Source organism: Micropterus dolomieu, linkage group LG21 (genome assembly GCF_021292245.1).
Source record: "Micropterus dolomieu isolate WLL.071019.BEF.003 ecotype Adirondacks linkage group LG21, ASM2129224v1, whole genome shotgun sequence".
Classification (NCBI taxonomy): domain Eukaryota; kingdom Metazoa; phylum Chordata; class Actinopteri; order Centrarchiformes; family Centrarchidae; genus Micropterus; species Micropterus dolomieu.
The window spans coordinates 13,159,913-13,166,924 of NC_060170.1; the positions used below are offsets into that span (position 1 = coordinate 13,159,913).

The 7,012-nt window shown below is 43.6% G+C and overlaps 1 protein-coding gene across 1 annotated transcript in view; it reads left to right on the forward strand.

Annotated features, from left to right (window-relative positions):
* The first annotated feature begins 2,764 nt into the window (after positions 1-2,764).
* LOC123959801 (UDP-glucuronosyltransferase 2A2-like) overlaps positions 2,765-7,012 on the forward strand; it is a 12,232-nt gene continuing 7,984 nt past the window's right edge. The window contains exons 1-3 of the mRNA XM_046034089.1: positions 2,765-3,687; positions 3,856-4,004; positions 4,160-4,291. Of these exons, the coding sequence (XP_045890045.1) occupies positions 2,964-3,687; positions 3,856-4,004; positions 4,160-4,291 (1,005 nt within the window). The 5' untranslated portion in view covers positions 2,765-2,963. The remainder of the gene's footprint in view (positions 3,688-3,855; positions 4,005-4,159; positions 4,292-7,012) is intronic.

Sequence of the window (7,012 nt, forward strand, 5' to 3'; positions counted from 1 at the left end):
ACAAACCAATTAATGCAGTATCTGTTTCAGCTCTAGTTCCAATATCAGCAGTTCTGTTTGCAGCCATTTAAATTTAAACCGATGTCAGACATTTACATGTCTAATCGCCTATTGTGACTTTAGAAACTGTGCCCCATTTTAAGGGAACAGGGCTACAACTAACTGAGCTGAAGAGTAAACACTGAGTTAGTTCGGGGCGCTTTCACCCGGCCTGTTAAACTCTGGCTAATGGTGTGTAAACGGAGCAGAGGGCAGCTGGACACACTGACTGGAGGCCTGTGGGAACTGACAGGTGACTCTTTGTAATCCTGCAAAAATCCCAAATAAATCATATTTTACTAGGAGAGTGAAAAAAATTGTACAGCAGTAGTCTGTCTCTCCCACAGCATGAATTTGGGAGGTATTTACCTCTTGTGCAATTACACGGTGAATTGGTCAATTTCATGCTGAACTTAAATAACACCAAATAAAACTACTGTGCTTATTAATAGCTGTTCGTCCTGGTAACATGATATACAATATTAAAAAGTGTTTACTTCTTTGTATGATAAATGTTTTGGTGTAATTCAGACTCCCTAATGTTCAATTATTCAATCATCATTTGAAACTGTATAAGAATGCATGTGACAGCTTTTGCTCACATGCTCTCAGGATGTGAAATGCATTTTGCTGAAACACCTTATTTACAGAAATCGCCCAATCACAGTTCGAGCATTACTCTGACCTCAACTTTCTAGCAGGATTATGAAACCGTGCATTGAAAATAATAACAAATCTGTACGCTTCTCATTCCCTCCACCAAGTATATTTGCCTGATTGACTATTCTCTCCCAAGTATGTGGGTAATCGTCTATTGAGAGCACATTTCCTTATCAGCGTCTAGCACACTGTCTGAATCTGTTATCACAATGGGCCAGATCAGTGCAGGCAGCCCCTCGCTCTCCCGGCTGAGGCGCCCATGAAAAAGAATTTCTGGAGTTGGGTGCCAACCGATAGGCCCTGAGCTCTTTATCCCCTTAAAGCCAATTCACACTCTGCATGTTTAAATATCTCAGCTCAACCCCTGCCCTCCCACTCCCGTCATGCACTCCAACCCCCTCCTCCTCCTCCTCCTTCGCCTTTCCTTTCGCTCTCTCTCACCCCTCCATGGGCTGCAAGTCCAAGAGTGGACTGCTGCCGCGGCCGGCCTGCAGTCCGGATGGGTGGGTGGGTGTGTGGGATGCAGGTGCAGGCTGGTTGGAGGGTGAGAGAGGAGGGGAGTCATCCATTGTTGGTCTGGACAGCACCCTCTCTCCTCTGGAGCACCCTCTGATGGGGGAGCCCACTGACAATCACGCATCCTAATCTGATTATGCAAATATCTACTTCAAAAAGCAATACGCTGTAACCCTTACCCTGTGGTGGAAAGACAGAGTGAGGAAGAAGAACGGAAGGAGAGGAAGCAGCAGGAATGTAGAGAGTGGAGACTAGATGGTTGAATTGCTGAGAAAATTTAAATCAGTGGCAAATTGCACAGTTAGACTCAATGATTCTGCAATTTTCTATGCACATGTACATCCTCTGTACCACCAGGGGAGGTCTGAGAACAACACAGTATACATTTACACCCTCTGAATGGCCACTGACTCCCTGAACAGGGCATTGAATTCAATATTCAAATGCTTATTGTTTTTCCAGACGCTCCTGAATCCAGCGTCAAAAGGAATCTACAATGTTAATGAGGGGGCCAAAGTACCCAGGGTTTAGACGCCCAAACAGTCGCAGGTGACATTTCCCTAGAACAACACCATCTCAACACTACTGGTTCCTAAAGGCCTAGTCAACAACCCCTGCCTCTCAGATATTCACTCCGAGCTGACCTCTACAACAAGACTAAGGGTCCAACAGACCTGTTGAGTGAGGCTGTACGGATAAATGCTAACGTCAGCATGCTCACAAAGACAACAATAACATGATGATGTTGAGCAGGTGTATAATGTTTATGCTCAACATTTTAGTTAAACATGTTAGCATGCCAACATTTGCTATTTAGTACTAAACACAAAATACAGCTGAGGCTGATGGGAATGTCTTTACTTTTGACAGTATTTGGTAATAAAGTATTGAACAAATTGGATCACGAAAGTCATTAGGATATGTTGTCAGTGCCAACCCATCAAGAAGTGTAATAAGTCTGACATGAAGAGTTTAGGAATCACTGAAGTCATTACGAGTCATTCTTAAGTGCACCGTGGACATTAGTCCCAGATATTAATGTCAATCCATCCAAGAGTTGTCGAGTCATTTCAGTAAAAAACAAACTTATCTGTTGGTGGCACTCAAAGAAAAGTCAAGGGACCACTAAAGACAGCCGAATTCATTGTCTGGGAAACATGTATGTTTGTACAAAATGTCAATACAAGATTTGAGATATTTTAGTCTGGACCAAAGTGGTGGCTAAAAATGTCACAAATGAAAAGACTACTTTTGAAATGTGCCTTCAGAACAGAATCTGTGTGCAATTTGAATCCTAACTCATATCCCAACACCCTAACAATCCTTAAATGACAATAAACAGAAATCCCCTCTCTTACAAAGACCAACAAGTCACTCCTACATCTGAGTGGTATGCAGGGAAATTCTTGCACCCACAAGCACACACAACTTCCTCAGATTACACAAGTGAGTCCAAGAAGTTTAGAGGAAATCATTATCATTTTGTGTAATTTGACTCCATCTCTCCAAAGTTTACAATCTGGGGGTCTGAAGTCTGATTTTAAGTGCAGGTTAGAGATTATTCTTGTTTTTTTTCATACTGTTAACTTTACAGCAACTACCCTTTTACCTCTAAGCACAGGTCATGCAGCACAAAGAGGAGCTACAAGCCAGAGTTCTACTTTGTTTAGTTAATTATTATTTTCTCTAGGAGCACCTTTTAAAAAGGATCGGGAGACAGCAGACTTTCCCAGTGACAAACAGGCACCATGAAGCTGGGACAGCGTCTCTCTGTTTGTGTCCTGCTGGTACTTTCTGTGACATGGAGCACAAATGCAGGGAACATTTTGGTGTGGTACACTGAAGGCAGCCACTGGATTAACATGAAGCCTGTGCTGGAGACACTGATCGACAGGGGACACCAGGTGACGGTTCTGGTCCCTAGCGCATCGATGTTCATGGACACTAGTGAGCCTTCCCGCTTTCGCTACGAACCCTTCAACGTCTCCGTCTCTATGGAGGTAATTGAGGAGTTCATGGAAGAGTTCATTCATTTCTCCATGTACGAAATGGATCATATGAGCTACTTGCAGATTTACATCAGATTCATCAGTCTGATGAAGTTCAATGTGCAGTATTCTTTGAAGTATTTGGACGGCGTGCTGAAATCAGAAACCATCATGAAGAAGCTGAAGGAGGGAAATTATGATCTTCTCCTGGCTGATCCCATCTATGCAGGCAGTGACTTAGTAGCAGAGAATTTGGGCATCCCCCTGGTCTTCTCCCTGCGCTTTTCTCTAGCCCATAACTGGGAGAGACAGTGTGGTCAGCTACCAGCTCCACCTTCCTTTGTCCCCGGCGCAATGAGCAAACTGACTGACAAGATGGACTTCTCCGAGAGAGTGTGGAACTTCCTCTTCTACGCACTGCAGGATATTGTGCTGGATAACATTTTTTGGAAAGAACTAGATAAATATTACTCTGAAGTCAAAGGTGAGTAACTCAGCTACAAGAACCACTGTTTAATGCAATTGCAATGTCACATTTGTCAACAATTTGAGATAATAAGTAAATAAAAATTTTAAATTAGCCATCTCATCTTAAGTATTGGTGATACTTTTCAATGGGCGGCTGTCATCCATTACTTTTGCGTTGTGACAGGAACACCCACCAGTGCCTGTGAAGTGATGGGTAGAGCAGACATCTGGTTGATGCGAACCTACTGGGATTTTGATTTCCCTCGCCCTTTCCTTCCTAACTTCAAATTTGTTGGTGGGATCCACTGCAGACCTGCTAAACCTTTACCAAAGGTAGGGCTGTCTCCACTATTACAGGCCTACTAACATCTAATTACACCTCCACAGTATTCCTGACAAACAATGAAGAGAATGAGCCATTAAAATGCTGTGGAAATAAAATAAAATGCTGGTTGGTTTACAATGAGATAATGTTTCTCTTCTTACAGGATATGGAAAAGTTTGTGCAGAGTTCTGGAGACGCTGGCATCGTGGTCTTCAGTTTGGGATCATTGATCAAGAACATCACTACAGAGAAGGGAAACATTATCGCCTCAGCCCTCGCTAAGATCCCACAAAAGGTCAGAGGACAATTTCCATTGTCTTTCAAAGCAACAGTAAAACTGTTTCAGCTCGTTGGCAAGGCATGAGTCGTTCATGGAGTGGGGGGATTAGGTTTGTAGCTGGTGATCTGTCTGAATCCTCTCCAGACAGAAGCAGAGTCATTCCTTGAGAACTGGTGTTGTAGTCTCTTTGCATACAGCTGTTTAGCATCTGGATTCACACTCCTAAATGCCTCTTCCTTTTCCAACCTCAGCTGTCTGAGCTTAGCTCTTAACCAGGGTCTGTCATTGTTACAACTCACTCTGGTGCATGTTGGAATGCAGCTGTCCTCACAGAAGCTGATGTAGGACGTCACAGCCTCTGTAAACTCATCCAGATTGTTGGTAGCAGTGCTGAAAACATCCCAGTCAGTGCAGTCCGAGCATGCCTGAAGATCCTCTACAGCTTCACTGGTCCACTTCTTTGATGTCCTCACTACAGGTTTACAGAGTTTTAATTTTTGTCTGTAAGCAAGAATCAGGTGGACCATGACATGATTAAGAGTGTCCCAGTGGAGCGCGTGTAACGGCGTGATAGGCACTGCTAACTGTCGTGTAACAGTGATCCAAAGTGTTCCCCTCTCTGGTAGGAAACTTTGTTAACTGTCTGTATTTGGGGAGTTCTTGGCTGAGGTTTACTTTGTTAAAGTCACCAAGAACAATGACAAGGGAGTCCGGGTTTGTCTGCTCCACATACAGTATCTGGTCGGCCAGCATGCGCTGTGTGCGTCATGCACGTTGGCGTGTGGCAGAATGTAAACACCGACCAGAATGAATGAAGCAAACTCGGGGGGGGGAGTAAAACGGTTTACAGTTAATGATAAAATATTCCAGATTAGGAGAACAGTGCTGCTGAATCACTGTAACGTCGCTACACCAGCCATTGTTAATATAAAAACAGACACCTCCATCTTTTGTTTTGCCAGAGGGTTCTGTGTCCCAATCCGCTCTATAGAGTTGGAAGCCTGCCAGCTGCAGCGCGGAGTCCAGTATTGACCCACACAGCCACGTCTCTGTGAAGCACAGAACAGGAGATGAATAAAAGTCTCTGTTTTTCCCCACCAGAAGCTGAAGTTCGTCCAGTTTGTTGCACAGTGAGGACACGTTGAAGAGAAATATTGCCGGTAGTAGTGTGCTACCACTGTAGCATGTTCCACTGATGACGCCAGAAAAGTGGGAAATAAATCTGCTGGAGTTGTTCCCCTGATGTTCATGAGCTCTTCTCTGGTGAAAGAGCTACGGGAACCACAGCCAAAAACTGAGTTAACACACAAAAACAAAACAAAGCGCACCTGACTCCGAGGCAGCTATAGACAGTGCCATCTTGTATTACATCTTGGCACTATCCACAACCTGGAGGAGGAACTAGTATACATAAGTGTATTAGTATAATATTATATTATATGTTCATATAATAATATACTGTTAGTATAATGTTAATATATTATATTAGGGCTGACCCCCAATAGTCTGATTCGACTGTCAATCTCACAGTCGAAGCTTCGCACCAAAACAAGGATCATGCCATTTTGGCGATATGGGGGTGCTCAACATTTGATTTTACATACATTTACATATTCATTTAGCTGACGCTTTTATCCAAAGTGACTTACAATTGCTATACATGTCAGAGGTTGCACGCCTCTGGAGCAACTAGGGGTTAAGTGTCTTGCTCAGGGACACAGTGGTGGATGGGTCACAGTGGGGGGTTGAACCCGGGTCTCTCACACCAAAGGCATAGTCTTATCCATTGCGCCATCGCCACCCCATTTTACATAGAACTACCAGTTTTCTCCCAATAAGTTCATATACAGTCTTTTACAACATACATTTCAATGTTTAATGCTGTAAATAAACATGAAAGAAAAAAAACTTTCAAAAAATGTTTTTAAAGTGCGTGTTATCCTTACCCTGGGTCATCAGTGCGCATGTGTAGGCGTAGCGTGTATGCATGTAGTGGCAGAGGAGGAACACTTGCTGAAGAGACGGAGATCCAGCTTCACCGGTGTAGTGCCGAGTTGTCCGCACCTCTTTCAGATAATTTATCATCGTTGATAAACCACACCAAGACTATTATATAGTTTTTAAATAGCCGGCTATTTGAAATAGACCCGCGAGGAACCGCGACGTGTGTGCAGTTGTCAGCAACACGGCATGCACGCAAAACTCTGTACAAGACTGGTGAATGGCAGGCGAGAGAGAGAGAGAGAAGGGTCTTCAAAAAGCCTCAGTTTAGCTTCAGCTCGCAATCACCACGCACATAATTTTTAGCTTGTTTGTAACAATTCGCTATTAGCTTAATGTTAACAGGTTATCTGACATAGCAGGTGGAAACATTGCTCTTCTCCTTTTACCTTTCACCTGCTTCGGTGCCTCCACCACGGCCTCTCTGCTTTCTGCTCTGTGTGTGTGCACCATAGACTGTGTACGAGCTGAGCTCCACTAGTGATGTGCGGATCGACACTAAAGTATCAATATTTCTGACACAAACGTTTCCTGCTCTAGGATCAATACTCATATAAAAGGATCGATATCTAAACACAGTCATTTGGAGTGAGTGTGTGTTTTTCATCAAGTATCTTACTGTCACCAGGATGGTCTAATTATACTCGTTTGATAGGAATTACTTCTTCCGCCTGTCAAAATCATGCATGCACTATGGCTCTGTGACGGAGCTTCTTTGAAGTGAGCTGCTGCAGC